This window comes from Erythrolamprus reginae, chromosome Z (assembly GCF_031021105.1).
Source record: "Erythrolamprus reginae isolate rEryReg1 chromosome Z, rEryReg1.hap1, whole genome shotgun sequence".
Classification (NCBI taxonomy): domain Eukaryota; kingdom Metazoa; phylum Chordata; class Lepidosauria; order Squamata; family Dipsadidae; genus Erythrolamprus; species Erythrolamprus reginae.
This window is the reverse complement of record NC_091963.1, coordinates 112,357,335-112,384,584: the sequence shown is the minus strand read 5'-3', so window position 1 is coordinate 112,384,584 and position 27,250 is coordinate 112,357,335. Positions and strand designations below refer to the sequence as shown.

Sequence of the window (27,250 nt, the reverse complement as noted above, 5' to 3'; positions counted from 1 at the left end):
GAAATATCTACAATTTGAATAATTATCTCTAACTCTGTTCTTTACCCTATTCTTATTTTGTTATTACTGTGATATCTATGTAGTAATTTTATTTGAATGTTAGCCACCTTGAGTGTTGGAGCTGAACATGTACATTCCTCACGCCTCCTTTCTTATAAATTAATACAGCCACCAAACACTATACTTTTTACCATTTCAAGACTTCAGCTTTTAATATGGGATTGCTTATACATAACATTAGTTTCAAAACTGGAGTATAACGATATGGATTTATTTTTCTTTCTTGCTTGCCTGCCGGCTACTTAAATCATTGCCTTCCCACCCAGGATGGGAAAAAAGTAAAATATGTGAACATTTCTACAGGGGAAAATTTTTTGCTGAATGATACTAAAAATCCTTTATAGAAAGTGGTGTCAAACTGCCTGCCTGTGGGTCGGATGCATCATGTGCAGGCGACGTCCACCCCAGCTCCATGAATGGAGAAAACATTGTGAAACGTCACGACAGCAATGTGACGTGGCTAGTTTGACACCTGAGTTATAGAACAAGTCAGCCTACCTTGCATTCCACTACAATTCACTGTCACTATGGCTTAAGTATGACAGAAGCATAACGATCACCATTATTAACCTAAGAGCATTGCATGCTGTTATGTAATATTTTCATATACAGTTTGTAAGTGTAATTTTGAAACTTGTTACTTCTTTATGGAAGGAGTGAGAGGGTAATGAAAGAGACATAATAAAATGAAAACATTCTGACCAACATTTTATATCTGCATGGCAAAACAATCTGAGCATGAAAACTCCTTTGAGCCGTCCTAAAGGAGTTAAAATACTTCTCTTTTACATTTTTATTGTCAACAAGCCACCTAAACAACCCATTTTTCCATTCTTTCCTCTTAAAAATAATATTTTGTTCCCAAATGATGGTTCAGTGTGAGATTCTAAAATTTCAGTTCATCAAGAAATGCATGGTTCTCCCCCAACCTGGTACTCCCTTAGGGGCAAGCTACATGCAGCTCTGCCAGGTTACACCATTAATTGAAAGCAAAAATGATTTGTCACTTAAAGAAACATACGTCAAGCAGTTACAACTAAAAAATAAAATGGATTTTTGTTTTAATTTAAAAGGTCAAAAATAACAAATGGTATATTTTTGAAACAAACAAACACTTAAACGCAATATATAGTTTATGGTACAATATACACTATAGTACACGAAAAGAACTGCATTGGATATTTTTTTAAAAAAGAGGCAGGGGGAATCCAGTGAAGTAAACAAAATAAAATTAAAAAAGGGAAAAAACTGAGAATATAAAATTTGAAAAGGATTTTTTTCATTTTCCTATCAAATCAATAATAATGTCTAATAGAGCTTGACAGTGCAAATATGCACTGGACTTTTAACTCTATTTATGTAACCAAGCAATGCAGAATTGCAAACAGATTGCCCTAGATTTTCCATATGGCTCATACATAGCTTTTGCCTGCACTTTTTACTATCTACAACAGAACTTGTGGACCACAGTCCCACAACTCTGCTTCGTATATACATGGGAGATCCCCTTCTTTCCTTGAACAAAGTGCTGCTGCTGCTACATATACCCTAGAAATTCCTGTTCCATTACAGGGGATATCTAGTTTACAGACCACGATCAGATCACAGACTCTGCATTTTGATAGGGACTTTAGCCTTTGCCTGCACTCTTAGGCAAAGGATTGTTTTGTTTATTAAACAACCTATTAAATAAAAAAAAAATGCTCACAATACATAATTTGAACCTGGGGTAAAATATAAGGCAACATTCTCCGTAGAAAAGACATGAAGCTTCCTAAGGAGGTTATTTTATATGTGTGTGTATATATATTTATATATATTTATATTATTAAATATAAAGTAGGAATGTGCTAGGGGGAACGTGTCCCGTTTTGGATGGTTTCCCTGCCTCTCATTCAAAAGCTTCACAAGCACATGGGAGCGAGTGTGAAGGGGGATCCAAATTACAAGTGGGGTACAGTTTCACTGGTGCTACTCTCAAACCCAAAAGGAGTTCCTTTGGTGCAGCAGAGGAGGGTCCTGGCTCTGCACTCCTGAGGAAGGTGCATAAATGGATTTGCCTTGCTTTTCCAGGTCTGCCACTGGCCTTGTGCTGATTTGAGCATATTTGGAAATGGCATTGCTCCCCCATCTCAGATTCAAGCCTTGAAGTTCGATGCATTCATCAAGAAGTTCCAAAGGAGTAGGCCAGCCTGAAAACAGTTTGATTGAAGGAGCCAGCAGCCATTCCATTTTTCCTTGGGCAGATGTGGCTGGGAAAGTTGTCACATAGTCAAGACAATTATTTGGGTGTTTGTTTGTTTTTTCTGTCCTTTGCAGAGACCATCTTTCATGATGAAGGGTGAAATGTTGCTCATCACCATTCCGCTTCCTTACTTTTCCTGCTTGCATCTCAACCTACAAGTTCTTGGTGACCAAATGGGTTTTATAATGCTTTGTCAGATGATCGCTCCTAATGAAGCGCTTTTGGCACTGGGCACACTCAAAACGTTTGTCACCTGCTCAGAAAAAGGAACAAGAACAACAATGAGCACACACGACAACAGTCATATAATAAAAAGCTAATGCACAAATAGCTTTTTAATAGAGATTGCTTTTTTAAAAAATTAGGAGCATGATAAAATTAAATTCAGAGCCAGCTTTGTATAGTGATTAAGGCTAAAATTGGGTACAGTGAGTCCTGATCTTGCCTTAGGAACAAAACTAGCTGGGTCTCATTTTCTCAGCCTTATTAAGGAGGCAATGGCAAACACTTGTGAAAAACCTTGCCAAATCCCCCACTGTAGGGATTGTTCTAAGAACTGGACAAAATCTCTTACCTCTCCCGCTTCCACAAAATCTAAATGGAAACTCAGGTAAAAAATGCATGGCAAGGATTAATATCTTCTTCAGGTCTTGCTTGTAGGCATTTGATAAATCATTTTTCAAACCAGAATGTTAGGCATTAATCTGATTCAATATTGGAACAATTTTCCACTCAGACTGAAATATGAGTTTCTAGTTAAGGTTAAAACAGTACAGTGATCCCTCGAATTTCGCGGCTTCAAACTTCACGAAACGCTATACCACGGTTTTTCAAAAAATATTAATTAAAAAATACTCCATGTTTTTTTTGTTATACCACGGTTTTTCCCACCCGATGACGTCATACGTCATCACCAAGAGTCACTTCTCAGTCTCTTTCTCTTTCTTTCCTGTCATTCTCTGCTTCAATCATTTTCTCATTTCTCTTTTTTTCTCCCCTTTTTTCTATCATTTCTCTCTCTCTTCCTTCCACTCTTCTCTCTCTCTCTTTCTTCCTCTCTCTTCCTTCCTTTCTCATCTCTTTCTTTCTTTCCTTCTCTCTCTTTCTCTATCTTGCTTCTTCCTCTCTCACACTCTCTTCCTCCCTCTCTCATCTCTTTCTTTCTTTCCTTCTCTCTCTTTCTCTATCTCTCCCCCTCTTGCTCTCGAGCGGGCGGGCGAGCGAGCGGTCGGGCAAATGGCGGGTGGCCGGGCGAACGGCGGGCGGGTGCTGGGGGGGCGGGGGCAGCTGACATTCAAAGCAATCTTTGTCGGCTTCCGCACTTTCGTCGCTCCCTGCCCTAATTTCAAGCCCGGCTCCTTGTGCTGCCTTGAAAAAGGGTGCGTGGGGGTAATTTTTGGCTGTCCATAGCCAAAAATGGTGTTTTTACTTCCGCGCCACTATATCGCGGAAAATCGATTTTCGCGGGAGGTCTTGGAACGTAACCCCCGCGAAAATCGAGGGATCACTGTATTTTATGAATAACAGATGTAACGATGGCCACAATCAAAGAAGATTGAATGTATCAGTACAAAAACAGAACAATTCAATTGTGAAATGCAATTGAGCAGATCATGAGATACAGTGGAAAATGCTAAAGTCAGTCTGAATGGGCTTCTAGGATAGTCCATCTGGAACACATCACAATAGATGAGTCTATTGTTAGAGGGAGATGGCCATATTTAATTTATGAGTTACCTAAACTAAATTAACTTGCTTTCTTTTTTGAGATCAAGTCTTTCAGCATTTTATCAAACCAGTATATCTTTATTATAAAGGTAATCAAGATGAAATGCTCTTTAAATGTTTAGTATTTTTATCCACCACTCCGCCAAATATGTATTCTATGGATAGAATGACAGCTGGGCTACAATGGAAGATTGAGGCAGAGAAATGACTTGACAGACCTGTATGCGTTCGGGCATGCCTTTGGAGTTCATCACTGCGTGTAAATCTTTTTCCACAAAAGACCCAGTTGCAGACAAAAGGCCTCTCGCCGGTGTGTAGACGTACGTGGGCCCGCAGAAGGGAAGTCTTGCGGAAGGTCTTTCCACATTCAGGCACATGGCAGATGTGCCTCTTTTTCCCTTGATCCCCCAACCTACAAAGAAAGAAAAACAGAAAAAAGGGGGTTCTTAATTTAGCTTAAAAATAGGTATGGATATTTTGCTTGATTTTACGTGGTGGGATCTCAGAGATCACATCAATTATTGCATCCTGCAATGATGACTCAAGAAGCAGAACTATTCAAAACTGCTGAAAAGATCGAACTAATTTCATATTGATTATCCTATATCTGTGATGGTGAACCTATGGAACGCGTGCCAAAGGTGGCATACGGAGCCATATTGGAGGGCACGCAAGATGCTGCCCTATGCGTGAGCTGGCCAGCTGGGAAAGGCTGTTTTGCCCTCTGGACCCCTCGGGGAAGCTTCCCTAAAGCCCCAGAGTGCAAAAAACCCCACCCAATGGACAAACCAGAAGTTCGGAAAACACACTTCCAGTTTGCCCGTTGTGCTGTTTTTTGCACTCCGAAGTTTCAAGATGCTTTCCTGAACCCTCCAGGGTGCAAAAAACAACACAATGGACAAACCAAAATTTTTCCAAACTTCTGGTTTGCCCGTTTGCCCATTTTTTCACTTCCCATGCTTCAGTGAGACCCGCATGCATAGGGATGAGGGGGAAATGTGCGCATGGGCAGGGACACCATGGGGTATTTATATATGCATGGGATGAGGGAAGGTGAGGCGCAATATATTTACCTTTCAATATTTCCAGACCTGCCTTCCAATTCAGCAAGAAAGTACAACCTTTTCAGCTCTGAGATCACATCAATTGTTAGTTTTGCACACGTGCATATGGATGCAAGTTTACACCAATTCAAAAATCACCCAGAGACAGAATCACAGAATTTTCAGAAGGCAAATTCATCCCCTTTAATCCAACCTGCTCAAGATAGTCAGTATGTGCAATATGAAAGAAACTATTTGTTTTCAGCCACTGAACTGACCCTTTTTAATAAGCTGGTTCCGCAAAAAAGCAGACCAAACTCCAAGATTTTCTGTTCAATACAAAAACAGATCCATTATTAAGCCCATCCATTAAGATGAAAGCGCTGTATTGTCCCAAGAAACAATTCAATACTATTTCAATTTTTTCAAAGAAAAAACAACTTGGGAATAACCCTCTCTCTTTTTCATACAGTTTTATTCAACATAAAAAACCTGCAAAAAGTAATATAGGAAACAATGTACACATATTCAATTACTGGTGCTATATTTCTAACAGGCTGAAGACATTGTACGATGCCAAATAATCTCTGGACAAGAAAACAAGAACAGCTTCTGAACAGCTTTCCCCAGATCACATTTTAACAATTAGGCAATCAAATATCATTATTATAGAATATCTTTCATACTTAATGATTTGTGTCCTGGAAAATTGATCTTTTAATCACCTACATATCAATCACTTTACCACAAGCTATGCTCAAACCTATGCAGTTTTTATAGGCAACTAATGGAACAGGAAGAGATGCACTAACTATATCCATTTAAAAAACACATATACTGTATATAAAAGCGAGGGGTCATTAAAACCCATTCTTATGTCATTTTATTTTGGTATTTTAAAATTCTGATTTCATGTAAGACCCAGTCTTATTTTCTTTTGGGATTGAAAATCAGCATTTAGGCTTATTTTTTGGACAGTAATACTCTGTTGTGTGGATGTTTGAGTGGTTCAGGGTGGGGAATTGGTGGCGGGTGGGGTGTGTTTTTGGGATTGTTATGTATGTTGGGCCTAGTCTTTAGGCATTATGTGGATTTCATTATATGGGTATACTGTACTGTGTATATATGGCATCTATGTTTGGTTGATTGGATTGCTGTGGGGGATTTTATTGTTTTTATTATTTTAATGTTTTTAGTATTAATATTGACTTCTTTTATTGTATTTTATATTGTTGTAAGCCACCCTGTGTCCTACGGGATTAAGCGGCATAGAAGTCAAATAAATTAAATTAAATTAAAACATACAATGATAATAATAAAGTATCTATTTATTTTGGGAAGGTCTTATTTCTTTTAAGTGCATCTCCCTCTGGGCGTATGCAGCAAAGCCAGGTGGAGGTAAAGGCAATCTCAATGCCCTGCCAACTCCGTCCCACTGTCTCCCAGCTTGTCTGCAATCACCCACACGTGGCCTTGGGATCACCTGCCTCCCCCATCCCCATGTCTCTGCCTATTGCTGGTGCCACTGCAAAAGTCTCCTGCGAGCCTCTCATGAATCAGGCAACAGCGCAGCCTGACTCTGGATTGGGTGTCACGGAAATTTCCTTAATTTCAAATAAAAAGCAAGCAAGGCTTCTACTAAAATAAATTGATTTTTGTAGTAGGAGCTGTTTAAAATGCTGCTTTTGTTGTTATAAGGAACTGAATACTATATATTGATAGCAAGAGGAGAAGGATGTGAATTAAATAATTATACAAAGCAGGAACTGAAGTTGACAGCCTTTGGGATTCAACGTTCCTTTTTGCTCCCAATCTCCACATATTACCTTTTTTCCCCATCCTTGCAATTTGGACAGGTGCAAGCCATCCGCCGTCTCTTTTCTCCAGGCTGCAGGTCCCCCAAGAGTGCTTGTTCCATTTGCAATTGGATTTGGGTAGGGTTCAGGCCACTGATGGTTAGATTGTTGCCGGAAACATTCTGCACCGTTAACTGCTGTTGGCCTGCAGAAAGGAGGATTAAAAAATTATGGCTTGGGAATTTTTACTGTTATTTATTCCAGGAAACCTCTAGGCAAACCCAGACTAAAATGCCATGTACTATGAGTTCCATTTTCTCTCCTTGCCTTTTTGGATGTCAGAATTGCACAAGGCTTGAAATAAAACCCAGTTCAAGGTTCCAACATTTTATTCCTGCCTGGATCTAGAAGCCCAATGTTTCTTCCCAAATTGCTAATTCTTATATTATTCCTATACTTCTCTTTACAATATTACTATCCTACTACAATACACATTTTCAAATTTGCTACGTTGAGGGGTTTTCAAACCTTTTCCACCCTCAGGGAGATAGAAAGTGTAGAATCCTTCACTTCCCATCTCCCCAGCAACCAATAATATTTAGAACAGAAAGAATGCAATGTTTATGATTGCAAATTACAATTATTCAGAAAATAAGCAAGCCATTTTCTAGTAATGATGGCATAGTGATATAATCTGCCATTGTATTCTGGCAAGTCTCTTATTATTAGATGGGGAGTGCAAAAGTTAAAATGAACACAAAATATTTCACACTTTTCTTCAAGTGTGTCCATTCTTCAGGACCTGGCTCTTTCCCCAAGAATTGGGCCAGGATGGAATTTGAACAGGGAACTTATTTAGTCTAGGAGGAAGAGTACTTGATAAAGGGTAGTTCGAGAGGGGGGGGATTGTTATGAGCAGTCTAGAATAATTATGAAGATGTGGTCATATAATTACTGTAAATAAGTATAGGATGTTAATCCATCGTGTTCGAAGAGGACCTTGACATCTTTATGGGAATTGGGGTGGGGGGAATGTCAAGACTTGCACGTGAATTGGATTAAAGCGAAGGAGAGGTGCGCATAGTCAGCCTCACTCTGTCTTCCCAGATTCCATCTTGCTCCAATAACATATCAAGAGTTGAGACAGTTGGAGATGGGCTGGGTGCAGTGGTTGACCAGGCATCTTTTCTGTCTTGCCATGTTCTTAGCATATCACATCGCTTGTAGAGAACACCTTCATGACCACTGACCTATTCTAGTAGATTTCATTTGCTCAGGTCGCTGGAATCTGTCTTCACATGCTAGGTATAGACAAGTCTCTATCTCACTGAAGGTCAATGACCAACAGCTACTCTCAACCTGGTTTCACCAACCTATTGAAGCTACTGCCCAGGTTGTGGCCGCTGAGCATACTACAGCTACTAAATAATATAAATATATATATACATAATGCTACTTATACATTACTCTTTCTTGTTACTGATAACATTCCAAACAATTTTAAAAATGAATTTATTATTATATCACAACTGAAATATTGCACATCACAGGTTTGTTACATTACATTTCCCACCTCCGGTATTGGTGATGGTAACAGGAACACCTTGAACCTGCACACCATTGATGCTGATAGTTTGCATTGCCTGGGCAGCCGCAGCGAGCTGGGCAGCATTGAGGCTGATGATGCCTCCAGCAGGGGCAATCTTTGGCAGAGCACGCTCTTTACGAGCCCCCGTCTTTTTGGTACTCCCCCCTGGCTGGGAACTGCGGGGTACAGGGCTGCTGCAGGTTGTGGCTGAGGACACCGCAGGGGAAGAAGCCATAGATAGGCCTCCTCCTGTGGCATCTTGGAGTAGTATTGTCTGTAGCTCACCAGAAGGAGTCTTAAAATAGACCTAGAAAAATAACATAAAGGTGAATCACAGGATGGACCTGTGCATGGAAGAAATGTAGAAATTGACCTCCAAGTAGAGCTTCCCAATCTTCCCCATCCCCCAAATTCTGATAGATTACAAATCAAAGTACCAAAACAAATGCATGCCAAATTGTTTACATCTCTTGAATGCTTTTATAGGAAACTGATACTTAAATAACACATTTGTAGGGAAAACTGTAAGTGGGCAAATTACTTTTCCTATTAGAAGAACCCTTAGCCTGTTTACCCCCAAGAATTCTAGTAATTATTATTACTTGATATCTCCAAATTGAAGGCTAGTTTTAATTAATAATTAAAAAGTTAAAAAAAGAGGAGGAGGGGGGGTAACTTTCAATGAAATACCTGAGTGGGAACTGGCTCCGTTGTCTGGATCTGGAAGTTTTGTTGGGACTTTTGGGGAACTGTAGGGAGTGTGGCTGAAGCTGCCTGGACTACCCGTAGGGCTTGCTGTGGTATCTGAACTACCTGTTGCTCTTGTTTGGGCTGAACTACTTGCACCTGTTGTACCACAGCTGGCTGCCCAGATCCAGGACTCTGCACAATCAACAGATTGTTCCCTGCCTGGATGATGTTGTCAGCTGTAGTCTCTATTAAGACTGTTTCCACTTGCTCTGCCATAGCCATTGCAGTTGTCTGAGCTTGTGATACCATTTTCTTTCGGGATTTTCTGCTTGGCTTAGAGGGGCTCTCGGGCACAACTTGAGTTTGAGAACTAGTCTCCCCAGCAGTTACAAGATTGCTCACTGGAAGAGTAAGTGTAACATTGCCACTGGAGCCAGTTAACTTGACAACACTACTTGTGTTTTGGAGACTGGATGTTGATGACTTATGAGCTGGAGCTGGCTTTATTGGCACAGGCTTATGAGCTGAAGAAGAGGATGATGAGGAGGAGGAGGAAGAAGAAGGGGTGATATTGCTGGGAATAATCTGTATTTGATTGCCCAAATTTTGCTGCACCTGAATCGTCTGTCCCGATGTTGTTTGGATCTGTGGTACCGTCTGATACTGGATATTGGCAGGAGAGCGGGTTCCTTTGCCGATTACAGTTGGGTTCTGGATTGTAAATACTAGCTGTCCACCAGGATATGATGTCCCCAATTGGGAACCTTGGATTTGAAAGAGATTTCCTTTTGACGATAGGATTCCAATGCTGTTCTTATTAGAGCTTAATGGGAGTGGAGCAGGTTTAATAGGAACTAATTTCCGAGGAGCCGGTTGAGGAGGAGTAGGAGAAGTAATTGCTGTTTCTACAGCTGGAGGACCAATTTTGCTACATGTGGCTGCAAGTAGGGCTAATGGAGATGGCTGAGAATCCTACAGGAATGGAAGAGAAAAGGCTTGGGTCAAAGGCAGTAGACACAAATAGTTTGTTCCTGATATAATACAAGGCAGCTGAGGAATGAGAAAATCCAGATTTTTATAATACAGAGTTTGAACTTTTTTTAAATAGCACATCATATTCTTAAAACAACAAGTATCAATAGAATTGGACCCAGACTAATTGAGAAGTGCTACAGATTAATTAAGTGCAAAATAATTAAAAATTTACTAGCTTAGGAACTATTCCACTGAATTTAAGTTTCAGCAAACATTCCAGTTAACATATTCAAAGAATTATAAATGTATATGATAATTTGAGAGATCCCAAATATTCAGTATATAACACCCATACAAAAAGAAATGGGGCATTCCCAAATACTTCAAAAATTAACATTATTTATTTTATTTTCTTATTCATTCTCAATTTAATACATTTTTCATTTTCAGAAATCAATACATCAAACTGAATATCCATGATAAACATTTTATAAACAAAAATAGTACTCTGTTTTAGACTTATACACAATAGGAACTTATATTAGTATCATACACAATCATTCACTAACTTTAAATGAACCTAGAGTGCCAAGAGAGAACAGAATTATTTAGATGATAGTCCATTAATTCTCTCGAAGAACTAACAATTTGAACGCAATTTTTATCAAAAAGGAAAAAAAATCCCATTCATTTATATGAAATAAATAAGAAGCAGACTTCTGTTAAATTGTCCATTTTCTTTGTGGCAAGGATGGAGAATCCCCTCCTCTTTTTTTTTTAACCAATAATATAGGAAAATAGATAAGGCAGCCCTTTCCTTGAAATTTGAAAGTAGATCAAACATTTTTATTGAATCCTGGCCTGCTGCATGCTGCTGTATTTTACAGTTACACTGTGACCTCTATAATGCTCTGTAAATTTTATCCAATTCTGCTATAAAGAAAAATTTACAGCCAAATGGATATAAGGAAGCAGAACTATGTGATAAAATATTGCAGAAGTCAGTTAGGTTTCCCACTGGAAGTATGTAAACGATGCTTAGTGGAAAAATGAAGGGAATGCAGAATGTGGATGACAAAATAAGTTAGAGAAAGCATGTTGATGAAGAGTTCTTAATTATTTTGTTTACAAATCCGTCAGAAGAACACACCTATATTTTCTTTTACGTAATGAAATAACGTGTTCTGTTTGCGCATGCAGTTTTGTGCTTTTCCTTTTCATTGCATCTGTGTTTGCAGGCTGTATATCAGCAGTCCCCAAACTTGACAGCTCTAAGACTTGTGGACTTCGACTTCCAGAATTGTTCAACTGGCTGGTGAATTCTGGGAGTTGAAGTCCACAAGTTTTAAAGTTGTCAAGTTTTAAAACCTCTGTTGTACATGCTCCACTCTGGGTCACATGATCACAAGGAATAAGAATTTAGAACAGAGCAATCAGCAGCGTTCTTAGTTGCTGCCCAACTGCCTCTCCAACAAACTTAAGGGGTTTAAACATCCTTCCTGCAGCCCCAAGCTAAATAGGCTCATTTTTTTTAAAAAGATCCTTATTTTATTATTATCCTTATTTTATTTTATTATTTTCCTTTGATAACCTTCCAGAGAAAAGTTAAAACCTGATGTGTTAGCTACGAATGAACGAACGATAGATGGACGGATAGATAGATATTTAGATAGATAGATGATAAAAGACAGCTAGAAGATTATGAAAGAAGCAATACTACTATATGTATACACAGGAAAATATAGCTGTTTTATGAAGGTAAGTCAAAGAAAATAAGAACTGGTTAAGATTAAGAAGCGCAGTAAATATAGAGTGGTTCTGAAAGGAAGTGAAGAGGGCAAAACATAAATAAAGCGAAACCAGTGAGAGAATGCATTTAGAGATATGTATGGAACTGATACCAGTATATTAAGAAGTGAAGCTGCAATAAATGCTAAATGCTAAAAAAAAGTAAGAAAAAAAGAGATGCCATAAATGCTGTGCCTATGCTCAAATCTAAGGTTGCAACTATTTAAGTTGTAGCTATGTAAATGTGTGTTGTCCATGTGTGTGTAGAGAGAGAGACAGAGACTCCATCTGTGCCTGATGAATGGAACAATGCCTTATTATTCCTTTTATAAAAGCAGTAAATGAAGAAACTATCTGTTAAGTGTCCCCAGAAAGGTATTTGGCAGAATTATAATTAAAAACGATGCAACAGGCGACAAGGAACAAAATTTGAGAAACAAAATGTTCTTATGTTAGGTAGGAATATTTTGACCTGAGTGGATAATTGTGAAATATGTTAAAGTAAGATAGTTTATTGCACATTCATTTATTTAGAGGTGTATACTAAAGTAATATGCAAGATGGATATAATGTTTTGCACCATTGCAGAGTTGAAAATTGTTTGCTGAATGCAGTGACAGGGTATATTATCTAACAAATGTATGCATGAGAATAAATGGTTCAATCCTGAATAAGAAAATAATAAATGATGTTCTCTTAGTTTTTTAATGTATTTATGAATAAATGGGTAAGGAATCTGTTAGCAATTATTAGATGGTATACTGCAGTGGAAAAAATAGATTTGAACATTAATATAATGAAGATCAAGACAATTGTATCTGACATAGAAAATGGAATGATTAATAGCTAATTATATGCAAATGCCAAAAAAGCTAGAGCAAATTGATGAATTTATGTGGTTTGGTAGAATAATTACAAAAGATTAGAAAATGGAGAGTGAAATTGCTAGGACATACAAATAAATGTTAGTTAGCAGGAATATAATAGATAATCTATTATCAGGAGAATTGTATAAAGAAGAAACATAGCTATGTCTTGGGAATTCTTTTCCACTCAGCTTGGTTTATGGCTGATATGTCAAGATAAAAAGTATAGAATAAAAGTCACAATAAAAAGAATACAGGACAAATATGGAACATAGTGTATATTATTATGAAACAAAACAGGATCAGAAATTATTGGGTGATCAAGGAATAAGAGCGTAGAAAAATGAGTGACTAGTACAAAAAATACATTCTGGTAGTTTGTGGGGAAAACAATTTAGAATTAATTTGCATGGCAAATGTATGAAGTAACAATGAATCAACTGTATAGAAGAGAAATCCTGAGAAATTGGGATTGGTTGCAGTTGATGAGTTCTTGAAAGTGAGGATTTTAAAGAATAAAATCCAAAGAACAAAGTTATGTGTGGACATGATGGATTTCCAAGGGCAGAAAGAATGTAGTAAATGATAGCGGTATAAACTAAATTTAATTATATTTTATTCTTTTTTTTCTTATCTCATGACTTAAATATCTTTTGCTATGTGTTACTTCCTCTCCTTGCTTTGAATAATGCTTACCATGATGGAAATAGACGAAAGGCTATGCATGTAATATATACACTATCCCTCCCTCAATAAACCATTTCTTCATTATGATACAGTTATTTCTTAATGCATCTACAGTATATTTCAAAATAGAGTCCTACAAAATCTCTAAGAAAGTAAATTTAAGAAATATTTTCAGAAACAAACTAAAATGTAAACCTTTGGGATGATACAATGATATTGAGCAGTGATGTGTGTGTGTGTGTGTGCTAGCACACACGCATGTGCTCACATCCATTCCCCCCATGCACGCACTCCCCCTGCCCCCGCGCAACTGCACAATCTCTCCCTGTCCCCCACATGCGCACAGACCTCACTGAAGCCTAGAACAGTGAGAAAACAGTCAAACTGGAAGTTCAAAAAACCGAACTTCTAGTTTGCCTGTTGGGCTGTTTTTCGCACTCTTGAGATTCAGTAAGTTTCCCTGAAGCCTTGGAGGGCAAAAAATAGCACAATGGGAAAACCAGAAGTCTGTTCTTCCGAACTTCTGGTTTTGCACTCTGGGGCTTCAGGGAAAAAAATATCCAGAGGACAAAACAGCCTTCCCCAACACTGAAAATGAGCTAGCTAGCACGGGTGCCCTCCGATATGGCTCGGTGCGCCACCTGTGGCACGTGTGCCATAAGTTCACCATCATAGATAAAGAACATCTTAGATGTTTCTGCCGAAGCGATGGGATGGAAGCTATATTTCATGAAAAGCATTCTTGATTTTGTTTTGTGAATGGGAGCCTCTTATCTTAAGATAACTGAAAGTTCTTAGATAGAAAAATCAGTCCGAAAAATAAGCATTTCCTATTTCTCCATTACTGTCTTTATATTCCAAAAGAAAGGCAGAAAAGGACACAACCATATCTAGGAGAAATATTGTACATATTTCAACTATGTAAACCCGGAAAAGGTAGGATATATTTAAACATTGAATGGTGTTTAATGAAAGTTGGATTAAACAGCATTCCAAGGTTCTTAAAGGAACCCAGAGTTTCTTAGATGCTTGGCAAAGGCTGAAGATGGGATCTCCCCTTCTTTTTTTTATTGTTCAGTACTTGTTTCACATGCATTTTCTGCTTCTCCTCTCTGGTAGCCAATAGCATATAAAAGGAAGTATTTTTAGTTTCTACCAAATTTTGTGGTCAACATGCTTTCACATATAGTTGACCTCTTGAAGATTGATAAATGAGTTATTGTCTTAGTAAAATGAAATTCAAAATAAATATTACAGTTTATTAATAGGTTCTCCAGTTGAAATAACTTTCTTTTATAGGGAGAAAGCAAAGAAACATTTTTCATTACAATGCTTTATTAACTTGATTCTTTATAAAACAGAGTTCTAAGTTATTATGAGAGTTCATACTCATATTTTCTATGTTCCTAAGAGAAATTATTGCACTGACCTTGTGAATCCTTCTGTGTGTTTTTCAATGATTGTTAATCATTAAAACTGTGCATACTTCTTGCTTCAAAAATGATACTGAAGATGTGCTTCAGGTTGTGTAGTATAGCATCTCTTTAAACTTTCAGACTTCTGCTCAAGCTTGAAAACAAATGTGGCTACTTTAAGGAATTTCATTAAGGGCGCAGTCCTTAAAGCAGCTGTGCCTCTTTTCAAGCTCACATGGAGCCAAAGACACAGCTACTTCCAAGAGATACTGAATTCATGCTCCAGCACATTTGGAAGTGTATCTTCCAGATCATTTTCAAAGCATGCACACTACCGTATTTTTCGGAGTATAAGACACACCTTTTTACTCCCCCAAAAGAGAGTGAAAACTTGGGTGTGTCTTATACACCGAATGTAGTTCCACCCAGCCACTCCCACACTTTGGTCTTTGCCTGCCAGCAATTTATCTCCTTGCAGCAAAAGCAGCAGAGCCTGATTAGCACAAGCCACTGATTATCTGCCTCCTGACACTCAGCTAATTGATTGAAGTTGCTGGAAAGCCCAGGTGCTAAAATGAAAATGAAACTAAAGCTGCAGAAGGCAAATTGCTGCAGGGAGAAACAAAGGTTGAAATTGGCTGGGTTTTTGGGATGCAAGGAGATAAGTCAATAACTATAAATATCTATAGAATGTTCAAATTATTAGATTTGTTTTTAAAGACTGCTTTATTATTGTTCAATAAAATGAAGAAACTTTTTAAAATAAATGCTTGAGCTGAAGAGGCAGAGTGCTATTGTATCTTCTTTTAAATAGCAGAGAATGCTTTCCAGAAAGCCACATCAATTTTAAAGATCTGTAAAAGTATAATCTGGAATGTCCTGTTTTGGTATTAGTATTAAGTATTAGTATTAAGATAAGGTAGCTGAGTTAAATCCTGACTTAGTCATGTTTGGAATAGATCTACTTAAATAATTGGGAGGAGTTAGTGTGATTACATTTCAGAAAACTTTCTGGGATTAATACACTGCCATAATATACATTTCTCCAATTCTCCAGTAAACAGTGTATATTTTCTGTGCTGTTTGCCAAATTGTTGTGAAACAGAGATCTTTTTTCCTTGTTTTCCTCCCCCAAAACTAAGATGTGTGTTATACTCTGGTTTGTCTTATACTGTACTGTACTCCAAAAAATATGGTACTTCTCTGAAAATTCCATTTATAAATACACTGATTAGTAGCCATAAATATTATCTGTTATTCTTCAGCAAATATATAAATCATCCATACTACTTGTTGTCTCGATAAGTGAATTACACATCTTTTATTGGTCCTAAATTATACCCTTAGGTTGAGGGCAATACCAGTTGAATCTTTGGACATGCTAAGGATAATTTTCTTGAATGCAAAAAGAGAAATAGTTTATCACTGTCTTCTCTTAGGATAGTTTTTTCAACTTTCTAGTTTAACCTAGAGCCCTAGGAATGTCTGATGGACACTACTAATGTATTAACAAAGTCTAAACTTCTTTTTTTAGTAGATGTTGCCGCTTGTGAATAAATAACACATAGTAAAAAATTCAATTGTTCTCTTATTTTTTCCACTTCCGCCACATGTACTTTGTCACTTGCTCTGCCAAATTAAATATATTTTCATATGCAAGAAATCTTTAAAAAAAAATCAAGAAATGCTTAGTCCACCAAACCATTTCTAGACTAAGTTTTTAAACTGATTGACAAATATCACGACATATTGTTCCAAATATGAATGTTTACATATGTATACAAATCAGTATAATACCTAATAATCCATACTGGAGTATACAAGAATCTATAACACTGACTACAGCATGCAAACATATTACACAGTATTATAATATAAAGCTATGTTCATGAACGGTACTGGAATCTAAAGCATAGCATTATGTGCAATAATCACTGAACTTTTAGGTAAACAAATTCTTCTCTACAGTTTCATCAGAGAGTTTTCCACATTGCAAGATTTTAGGCTAAACATTCATATATATAACATTCATATACATGGGTATGGCTAGCTGATGAGGCCAAAATAAGGCCGAAATAGATCTATCCTAGTCTCCCTTAATTTTCAAATTCAGCAAAAAAAAATGTGATTGATATATATATATATATATTAATGCAGCAATGCCATCAACAGAAACAACCCACCTGAGCTGCTGAAGCAGCAGGCTGTAAGTAATCACTGGGGCTAACTGCAGCAGTGGCAGCCATACTGTCTCTAAATCTGAAAAAAAAAGTTTGGTTAATCAATTAATAATTTAAACTGTTTTTCAATATTGATAGTAAGATTAATAATGTATTAAGAAAGAGATATTGATATGGAATATGTCATAATTCTCAGTTAAAATTATTCACAGTATAAAACCAGAGTACTGAATTGTACCCACAGCTACAGTATTTATTTAAATATATCTTAAAATATTTTTCCCCCTAGTGTAACTGACAATATCAGAATAATAAAAAGAAAACTAGATTAGAAAGGTAGTGCAAAAACTATTAGAATGGAAAAAACTGCATCATATTTGAGAGAATTTGACAGTGATTCTATCAATACTTAGTAAGACTACTTTTAGGCATATTTATTGCATCTGGAAAGAAAAGAAATATGTTCTGACCTTTTGCTATATCATAATTATGTGCAGCACCTTTTGCTACACAAATTATATGCAGCAATATAAAACTATATGCATTGTTTTATGGTACTTATATATTTCTGGTAATAAGTTTAAAAAATGATACCGGCTTTGATATATCTTATAAATATCTATTTAAAATTTCTGAGCAGCAATTATATTCTAATTATGACAACCTATTCATGGAATTCTGCATATGGAAATATTCCAAAAGCAAATTTATAGATTTTACAATTGTGGAGGTAAATTTGAAAACATAGAGATGAATATTAACAAAATGAAGAAAACTGGGAAAGAAAGATGGTAATTGAATGACTAGTGTGGGAAAGAAACAACAACAAAAAATAACTTCCAGCTTTCTGAGCCACTGTTTTGTGCATCCTGTAGTCATACGACTAGAATTCCAAAGAGAAAAGGTTATTCAGAGCATGTACATGAGTTCATTATATCTGTCAGCATCTCCTCAAATCGAATGTATCTTTTAAAGCCTAGAAAAAAGTACAGGTTAAAAATTTGCCATCAGGCATAATACAAATGTTCCTGTGCATTTGGAATTACCTCTTCTTCTCCACTACCCTAACAACACCATACTTGTCCATATCAAGTATTAGCCTACGTCAATATGCATTTAGTTCTTCAAAAAAGTAGTTCAATTAGCAGAGCCACAAATAGAAGGTTCAATATAGATTAAAGTAGGCTATAAAAGTAATATGGCTCACCAACGTTTCCTACATCCATAAAAGAAGCATGTTTATAAGAAATACAACAAAAACTACAATTAGTTCCTTTAATAGGCACAAACATCCTAGATGGCAAATCTAGATGAACAAATTTCTTTACATAGTTCTTCTTCAACAATTGTTACCCTTTCAATGGAAGCAACGTAAAGCTGATAACTATGACTCATTCTATCAACTATGTAAGATTAGGCAAAATGAGATAAGCTTTTGAAAGATGAGAAAGAGAAAAATATTCCACTCTGATCATTACTTTTAAAAGATAATTCAGTTTCTAGATATATTTATTTAAATCGTATGATTTGTATGACTCTCCTTTTTAAAAACTCGACGTCTCGCAAATAGCAATAAAATGCCATGTCATGTCAATGTTCATGTGACACAAATTGAAATGCTTTCAAAAGGACAGTGTAATAAGAAAATTATATGTCTTACCTGTTTTGGCATTCATAATGCATGATGGTTTTCAGAGATTACTTTAAAGATGGTGTGCTGAAAGCCCATACCAGAAGCTCTAATATAGGTTAGTCACTGAGTTACGACAATAGCCCCAAATTTCTTTGCTAAGTGAATTTTGCCTTATATTCTGACTTTTCTTGCCACATTTAACCGAATTTACTGCAGTTATTAAATTAGTAATTGTTGAATGAATCTGGTTCCCTCACTGACTGCTTGTCAGAGGGCCATAAAAAGTGATCACATGACTTTGGGACACTACAACCATAATAGTTACAAATGCCTAACTTTGAGGCTATAATAGTTGTGTGAAAAAATCATCATAGGTCACTTTTTTCTGTTGTAAATTCAGTAACTAAATGAACTGTTGTAAGTGGAGAACTATCTTTATAACAAATTCTTATTTGCAAGATCAAGGTTAAATATCACTCAACCAGTGAGGAAGGATTCAAGGACCTAAAAGCAGGTTTTGATTCAGAGAAAAAACCTCAACCACAAAAATCTCAGCCATAAGTAACCAACTTTTAAGAAGTATTTTATTTATAGTATACTGTATTCTAAAGTCCCTACTTTTTAATTTGAGAAATCATCATTACTGAGATCTTTAAATCCTACAAATATCTTTAAATCCTAGAAAGCAATGAGTTGAACTCATTTTCTTAAAAAGAAAGGAATAAACATAGGCTATGGTCTCAAAGTCATCATTTCTCCCTAAAATTTGGATACAGTGACATCAGCACAAAGGGATGTAGATAAACAGTTAGTAACCAGCCACAAGTAACTCAAATATTAATGTCAATTTTAAAACTTAAAAATGACATTAAAAATACTTGTAGCCGTGGTTTTCTCTTTGAGTCAAAATTTGTTTTAAAGTCTTTTATGTGGTTTAGAACCTATAGCTAATTTGGAATACAAGTTAAAATGCTGGGTAGAAATCAAGAAATTTCAGTTCTAAGTTTCCCTTAGACCAGTTGATTCATTTTGGTCAATCGCTCTTTAAATAAGTTGACCAAAAATATTTTTAAAGGTTGATGTGTGTTTATTTAATGTTGATTCTCTGTATATATTGTGCACATTTTATTTTCCCTTTTTTGTCTGTAATTTGTCTTCTTTATTGTCTTTGCAGTTATTTATTTAATCTTACCCTTGAAATAACTGAGGTTTTAGATAAAATTTAGATTTTAATTAATTAATGGGTTTCTCATGTCTTTTTGTATTGTTTTTCACTTTGTAAGCCGCCTTGAGTCTACAGAGAAGGGCGGCATAAAAACCCAAGCAATAAATAAATAAAAAATAAATTCAGAAAAATATTTTAAAGATGGGATCCAATATAATAAATTTAGGATTTACTTAAAGGCTAGTCACCATTGCAAATCAGAACCAGATTTTTTAACTGGCTGAATAGTACTGAACTCTGAAGAGTAAACAAAGCCTTCTGATTCAACATACCAAGCATTTAGCCCCGTGATCTGTGCTAGATATCTTCTTTTGGTTGTTCTTTAGGATCCTATGAACCACAATGTTTTTTTTAATTTCACTGGTTAGGTCTGTATTTGGGTTTCAAAATGTTGTGTGAGCAACCTTTGTATTACCATATAAACAAAATTAAATCAGGATAATCAAAATTGGAATGGGGTTTTATATGTTTTATTTATCTGAAGCATGCAAATAGTAATTGGGATTTTACACATGCACAGCATTATACAGTATATGAATAAATTTTATTCACCACATTCAAAGTCAATTAAACTGAGGTCAATTAAATCGAGGGGGTTCTTCTATAACTAGTTTAGACTTCTATGTGTTTGTAAACGAAGCACTTGTAACTGAGTCTAAACTATATTAATTCAAAAAAGTCATTGTGCAAATACAGTATGGCTATAGCAGCAAGCAATCTAAAGCACAGCAAGGGATTGTTATCATTCCTTATACCCCCACCAACTATATTTTATTCTCAGGACATCTGAATATAGTACTGATACTCGAGGAAACCTGCCTATTACTTAAGTCCAAAGGCTTGAAATGCTAAGCCTGTCTTAACCTAATAAGTCTTGTGAATTTCCTCCATCACTTAGTCATCTTTCTTTCTCTGTCCTGTACCTTTATGTTGAACATCTGTTCCATGAGTAAAGGCAGCATTACCTCAGTCTTTTTTCTTCTCTTTAGAATCCCACACCCATCTCTTTCCCTTCCCCGGTTCCAAGCACCTGCCACTCTGATTCTGCATGGCCCTTAGGCTTGTCCCAGTACCCTAAAATCACTTTTTCTTGCTGTTGTCTGGGTTAGATGACTATCTCAATTCAATTTATATTGACAGGTTCCTAATATGATTGGATTGCTTATTTGTACCTGGATTATCATTAAGTGTGTCCTTTATGATTCTTGATGAACATATCTTGTATTTTCTTTTATGCTGAGAATATATGCACCAAAGACCAATTCCTTGTGTGTCCAATCACACTTGGCCAATAACGAATTCTATTCTATTCTATTCTTCTCTTTTTCTTCTTCTTCCTCTTCTAATTCTATTCTTTTCTTCCTCTTCTATTCTTATTCTATTATTTTCTTCTCTTCTTCCTCTTATTCTCTTCTATTCTTCTCTTCTTCCTTTTTCTCCTCCCATTCCATTCTCATGCAGATTATCTACTGTAATTCATAGGACTGTCACTGTCCATCCTCCTTCTCTTCTCCATTTTTATAACGTTTTCTTAATCTACAGGCATTCATAACCCCCATCTTTCAAAATAGCCTGGCATCAGTGTGTGTGTGTGTGGGGGGGGGGGAGGCAGGGTGAGAAAACAAGTCAAGATATATAACAACAGAGTTGGAAGGCACCTTGGATATCTTCTAGTCCAACCCCCTGCTTCGGCAGGAAACCCTACACTACTTTAGACAGATGGTCATCCAACATCTGCTTTAAAACTTCCAGTGTTGGAACATTCACAACCTCTGGAGGCAAACTGTTCCACTGATCCACCGTTCTGTCACGAAATTTCTTAGTTCTAAGTTGCTTCTCTTTTTGTTTAGGTTCCACCCATTGTTCCTCAGGTGCTTTGGAGAATAGGTTGACACAACCTATGTATTTGAAGCAACATTATACAAAAAGGTTCACTTCTTTGCTGCCAGTATATTGTTAGAAAGCACAGGTATACCGCCATTAAAAATAAAACCACCAAAATACCCGAGCATCAACGACAAACTATCCCGTCGTTTCCCGCCTCCCGCTCTCTCCTGAGCAAGAGAATAAATGAATGGACATTCTCCCCCCCGTCACCCATGCCTGTTTTTCTTATAGGTCCCCGGAGGCGGGCTCTTACCTTAGCCCCGCCTCCTTCCGGTCCCAGTTGCTTCAGCCCTGTTCGCGCGCTCGGGGGGGGGCCTTCCCAACAAAGACCCCCTACTCGTTTTACAGATCCCACCTCTTCCTCCATTTATTACCGCACTCCATTTCTTGATTTCTCTCCCTATTTCTTCCTGAGCATTAACTCGCTCTTTCGAGCTCGCTCACCTGCTAGGAAGGAATAGGCAGCGGTACGGACCCCCCTCAAGGCGCCATTTTCGTCCTCAGTAGACCGGGCACCGCCCTGTAATCCCCGCCCATCGCACCGAGACGGGACCAATCGCCGTTCAAGGATTACACGGTTTGATCAATCAAAATGCACGTTGTTCGTTCAGATAACCGCCTCCAAATGATTGGCATGCGATCTTACCAATCTTTGCTGCCTACTGAAACGTCCAAGTTTGGCCAATGTAAAAGAACGGGTTTGACAATGACGGACGTCAATGGAAAGTCCAATCGCTTGGACGGAATCACAAATTGACTTGAATCCTCACCAATTGATATTCAAGGGTAGTGTCACGCTTATAATTGATTGATAGGCAAGGTCCTGGGAGAAGAAGAGGAAAAACAAACAGAAATACCGAGCTCAATAAAAGGGGTGGGATTCTGTCGCAGAGAACTTTCATTGGTCAAGCAAAAATAATTTCCCGAGAAGCCAATAGCAAACACGCACACTCATACGCCATAAGTGGGGTGGGGTGGGAGTGGGGAAATTGTTATTGCTGGTGTTTGGACTTAGGTAGAGCTGTTCAACCTTGTGCTGCAAATTCCTGAAGACCACTGGGGGGCAGCAGCGGACCAGACTTTCCTCTTGTCTTCGTTCTCCAGGTTATGCAAGCCTCGTTCGAGGATGCGGGATGAGAAGCAATATCTGCGCCGTTGAGGGAATCTTTTCTTAGATGACGCAGTGTGGTCAGAAAGCGTAGCGGTTAGAGCACGTCGAGGAGCTCAATGTGCAACCTTTCAACCTGTGAAACTCACATCTTTCTTGGCTTGCCTGTGGGAACCTTTGATATCGTCTGGAACCCGCACTGCATATCAGACATTAATAAAATCGAGAGACTCCAGAAATACTTCACAAGAAGAATCCTTCACACCTCCTCTTGCAACAAAATACTTTATTCTACAATTTATTGGACAATTTGCAATTGGTTGCTTCCTATCTGATCTAAATGTAGTTCATAAAAATCATACATCAAAATGTCCTTCCTGTAAATGACTACTTCACCTTCAACCACAGCAATACACGAGCACATAATAGATTCAAACTAAATGTAAACCTCTTTAAACTCGACTGCAGAAAATAGGACTTCAGCAATAGGCAGTTGATCAGTGTTCAATGCCTGGAATGCACTACCTGACTCTGTGGTTTCTTCCCCCAAACCCCAACAATTTTAACCTTAGATTTTCTACAGTAGATCTCTCCCCATTTATAAAAGGTCTGCAAGGGCCGTGCACAAGCGCACCACTGTGCCTACCATCCCTGTTCTACTGTCTATTGCTTATTCTCACCGTTTGGAATGGGCCAAAAACTGCACAGAGGCTGAAAAACGAGATGCAAAATGGGGCAAATGTGCGGAGGCGACGATAGGTGGTGAGCCGGTGGCAGCGGCGATGATTGGGCTGGTGGCTGGCAGTGATCCCCACAGCCTAGATCGGCTGATTGGTATTCTGGGAGGCAAATCCTACTGCCAATCAGCTAAATCAGGCTGTGCTGAAGTTGACCATACTGTTTGCTATTTGCTGCGAGGAGGCAAATTGCTGGGAGGCAGAGGACAAAGGGTGTGTAGGTGGGGTTTCGGCAACATTCACTCTATAAGATGTACAGACATGTCCACCCACTTTTTTTGGGGGGGGGGAGTGTGTCATAGTCTGAAAAATATGGTAATTGGAAAAGTAAGGAGACAGAAATGCTCTAAATCAGGAACTATTTCAGAGATTACCTTTAATAAGTTATTTTGTTAGTTACAAGCAGCATTGATTTAAACATGTTTAAATTCACCAACTTCAAACAGTTTAGTGCAGTTTTCTTTACCTATTAATGGCTGAACAATGTCCATGATGTTTCTGCAACCACAATCCACGTTATAGCTGCAATTAAATTTTTGAAGTAGAATGTTCAAACCAGTCAATTACTTTAACCATAATGGGATTTGAGCTTCAACACATTTGGAAGGCATCAGAAGAGGAAAGCTGTTCTCAATGGCCAAAGCTAATTCAAGAATCAAGCTGCTATTTCACATTGTTACATTTCAGCCCAGCTGAAAAAATAAGAGAATATTCCAAAAGGATATTCCCCAATGCAGAAGTCATTAAAATGAACAGAGTTACAGATTTCTTTTCCATAGTCCTCATTCATTAAAATGATTGTGCATAAGATAATTTTTGGAAATGTCCCTGGCCTTTATTTTGAGTTTTTTTTAAAAAAATATCTTCATTTCAAAAGTCCCATATACTTAATTTTGAACTTTGAGGATATACATTTAGATGCTGATATTTTTAGTAATATATGTGTGAGACTGCTCACATGTAGTACTAATGTATAGGAGTTCACTAGGAAGGCATATTCCTGAGTACCAATTGTGTTTTTAGAGTGACCTAGATTGACATCCTATCTAATCCGTGTAACCAATGTTTTATACCTCTAGGGGGCACCAAATACTTGAAGAATAATTTAATAGTCTAAAAATTGTGTAGATTCTCTTTAACATTTACTAATGGTATTATTATTTAAATTACTGTTAGTAGATTGAGATTATGAAATTGATTTTAGCTAGCATTAGACTATAAAAGCTAGATTTAGGTTTTGGAATGCAACCTGTTATATTGTCCATAGAGAGGGGACTCTGCTTCTTAGCTGTAGCAAAGTTAATCCTATTTGAATGCTTTTTGCCTGTTCTATAATTTAGCCAACTGTAAATTAAGGATGGAGATCTTCTGACTCTGAAAGTATTACTGAACTATATTTCCTACTGTGACAGAGGATCATTATAGTTGGATGTTGGAATGTTGGAAATGTTGGAAATTGTCTTTCACAAAAATCTTGATGACAATCTTTTTTTCTTGCCATGATATTATAATTCCTTCTGGTGTCAGTCATCTAAAGTTGACATGTCTTATTAATTTAGATGTCAGGAACATATAAGGCTTCCTCAAATCTCATATCTTTTTGGGGACCTGTTTCAACATGACCAATTGCCTCCCCCTGTATTCGATGGGATCCTCTCTTGCTCTATGTAAGATTTCATCACGTATCGATTTTTAAACTAGTTTTACGTGAACCTCTTTGGGGAGGTTATGACGCCTGGCATAGTTCGTATTTATGTGATAAATTTCATCCATTTCATTTAACATTTCTTCTTTCCCTGTCTCTAGCGCTTTAGCCACAAAAATCTTGATAACAACAGTTATCCGTTTGTATGTCCATGTGTATGTGGAACAAACAGGAAACAAGAAACAAAGTTAAATGTGTGAAGACACTTAATTTCCCTTCTGAAACTGAAGTCCACTTGGAAAATATGTATTGAGGCTGGGTAGTCCATGGATTCAAAGGCAAAAGTTCAGGGTATGCAGAGGCACAATGTAGCAAAAGTTAAGTTACAACTCATTAAACTAAACTCACATAGCTGCAAAAGGCAGTCGTACAATTTCTAGAAAATATTCAGCTGCTTTTATACAGACATTGCAGAACATATCACAACATATGCCAAAGACATAGCTTGGGTGTGTGGGAGTTAAGTGTGTCAGCAGCTAAGAGCTGTTACATTGCTACAAATAGTCCAAGTCTAATCTCTTTTGAATTCTGTTGACCCTAATCTGATGCTAATTTAGTACTGAATTTTAAGTGATTAGATTATTATGTATATCTTGAACAATAAAGTAATAATTTTGAACTGCAACTAAACAATGTTCCTGAGCCTGACATAAACCACCTTTAAAAAAAAAAATAATAATCTTTGTATCTATTTTTAAATCTTTTAGAATCTAAGTACTACACACCTCTACTGGCAATACGTCTTGTATGCTTTTCCTGTCACTCAGATATAAGACAAATAATATCTGTAAATGGTAGCTACATTTCAGTGGTCGTATTCCCATATTATGCTAAAGCATAGCATGCTTAATTTTACTGAATCAATTATAAATAAGTTTTTATGAAGTGGATCAGATTTACCATAGCCCCCAGATCTGATTTTAAACAGTGCTAGTATCATCTCTAGCTTTCTAAAATGGGGTTAATTGTAAGTGGAATAATCATTCTTCTACCCAATCTGTAAGAAAGGCCAGTTTGAATCGAGTTTCAAAGTATTATTAAATCGAGTTTCAAAGTATCATTAAATTGAGTTTCAAAGTATCATTAAATCAAGTTTTAAAGTATCATTAAATACACATTATTTGAAGTCCAAATTATGGCACTGTACACCAGTATATCTATCCAAAAGCAAAAAGTGGGAATAATGACAAGAGTTTTTAAAAATGCTTATTTTTTCTTCATATAAGGACATTTCTTCTGAAAACTTTAGAGAACTCAGAAAGATATCTAACTCCCTTTTGTATTAATGAGAGAAGGGTCCACAAAGGAGATCAATGGATATAAAGTAGGTGAAGAAAGCCAAAGGAAATGCTCATTTTATATGTATAACCTGCCTTTCCCTCCAAAATGATATTGACCTGCTTTTGACTGACAAGGTATACCCTGTGTGAATAAGATGAAGTAGATATAACTGGTCCTGGTGTAGAATTCAATTCCCTTTCACATTGTTGATCTATTAGCTTTTTATTGTTTTCATTACTCAGCCTCCTAGAGGGCAACTTTCCTCATTCTATTGGCCATTTTCAAGTGCTGCTGACCACTACGACTGAAGTGCATTTTGTCATCATTGTCCACTGTCAATACCAATATAGCTGCCATACCCAAAGAAATGAGAACTACACAGATTTCAGAAAAGTATCATTAATACTAGTCAGTGGTCAAACCATAATCTTTGTAAATTATGCAAATAATTTCCCAGGCAGTAATTGAAACTGATGTCCAAGTGCCGTCTCTATGTTGGTTGAGGCAGGCAGGATTCCCTTGGGTACCATTGTAGGTTTTTTGAAGACAGAGCTCAATATCCCATGCCCATTCTCTATGCCCGACAGTTTAATTGATGGGTCACAGACTTGGA

The 27,250-nt window shown here is 37.1% G+C and overlaps 1 protein-coding gene across 3 annotated transcripts; it reads right to left on the bottom strand.

Moving 5' to 3' along the window:
• Positions 1 to 251: 251 nt before the first annotated feature.
• On the bottom strand, positions 252 to 22,321 carry SP2 (Sp2 transcription factor). 3 transcript variants are annotated; one of them, XM_070726273.1, is made up of 7 exons: positions 22,251 to 22,321; positions 17,065 to 17,140; positions 9,151 to 10,122; positions 8,446 to 8,767; positions 6,903 to 7,077; positions 4,252 to 4,445; positions 252 to 2,558 (listed from the first exon to the last, which is right to left on the bottom strand). In XM_070726273.1, the coding sequence occupies exons 2-7, from the start codon at positions 17,125 to 17,127 to the stop codon at positions 2,458 to 2,460; spliced, it is 1,827 nt and encodes a 608-aa protein (XP_070582374.1). In that variant the 5' UTR covers positions 17,128 to 17,140; positions 22,251 to 22,321; the 3' UTR covers positions 252 to 2,457. The 3 variants fall into 3 exon arrangements, with proteins under 3 accessions (XP_070582374.1, XP_070582376.1, XP_070582375.1); XM_070726275.1 differs by having other exon boundaries at positions 9,766 to 10,122; XM_070726274.1 differs by lacking the exon at positions 22,251 to 22,321 and adding an exon at positions 22,060 to 22,203.
• Between the last annotated feature and the right edge of the window lie 4,929 nt (positions 22,322 to 27,250).